This window comes from Gekko japonicus, unplaced genomic scaffold (genome assembly GCF_001447785.1).
Source record: "Gekko japonicus isolate JY-2015 unplaced genomic scaffold, Gekko_japonicus_V1.1 scaffold1888, whole genome shotgun sequence".
In the NCBI taxonomy this organism is placed as follows: Eukaryota; Metazoa; Chordata; class Lepidosauria; order Squamata; family Gekkonidae; genus Gekko; species Gekko japonicus.
The window spans coordinates 224,401-224,887 of NW_015165302.1; the positions used below are offsets into that span (position 1 = coordinate 224,401).

General features: G+C 75.4%; 1 protein-coding gene across 1 annotated transcript in view; it reads right to left on the reverse strand.

The window, feature by feature from the left end:
- Nucleotides 1-485, reverse strand: part of HOXD11 (homeobox D11) — a gene marked incomplete at its 5' end in the record, with an annotated part of 1,864 nt that extends 1,379 nt beyond the window's left edge. Inside the window, one exon of the mRNA XM_015410411.1 lies at nt 59-485. Within this exon, the coding sequence (XP_015265897.1) occupies nt 59-485 (427 nt within the window). The remainder of the gene's footprint in view (nt 1-58) is intronic.
- Between the last annotated feature and the right edge of the window lie 2 nt (nt 486-487).

A 487-nucleotide genomic window follows, 5' to 3' on the forward strand; every position in this document is an offset into this window, starting at 1 on the left:
CCCCCTTATCCCGCCCCCCCCAGCCCCGAACGGCAGCCCCAGCGGCCTGTTGACCTACCTGAGCCGCTGCTCTTCTCCGCCACGGCCTCCCCGGCGGGGGACTCGGCGGCGCTTCCCGGCCCGGCGGCCTTCTTCTCCTGGCTGGGGAGGGGGGGCGAGGCTTTGCCACAAGTGCCGCCGCCGCCGCTGGGGGGCTTGAGGTCGCCCTTGGCGTCGCCCTCCGGACCCGCCTGCTCCGGCCCGGGGGCGGCGGCGTGGGCCGTCTCGTAGAACTGGTCGAAGCCCTGAGGGAGGATGCCGTTCCTGCCCACCGCGCTGTAGAAGGAGGAGGCTGCGGCGGCGGCAGCGGCGGCGGCGGCAGCGGCGGCAGCTCCGGGATGGGCGCCGCACACGGGCTCGCCCTTGAAGAGCACGTCGGTCCGGCGGGCGGGCGGCGGCAGGAATTCCCGGCCGTGGATCACTTCCTCGTAGTAGGGCGTGTAGGGGC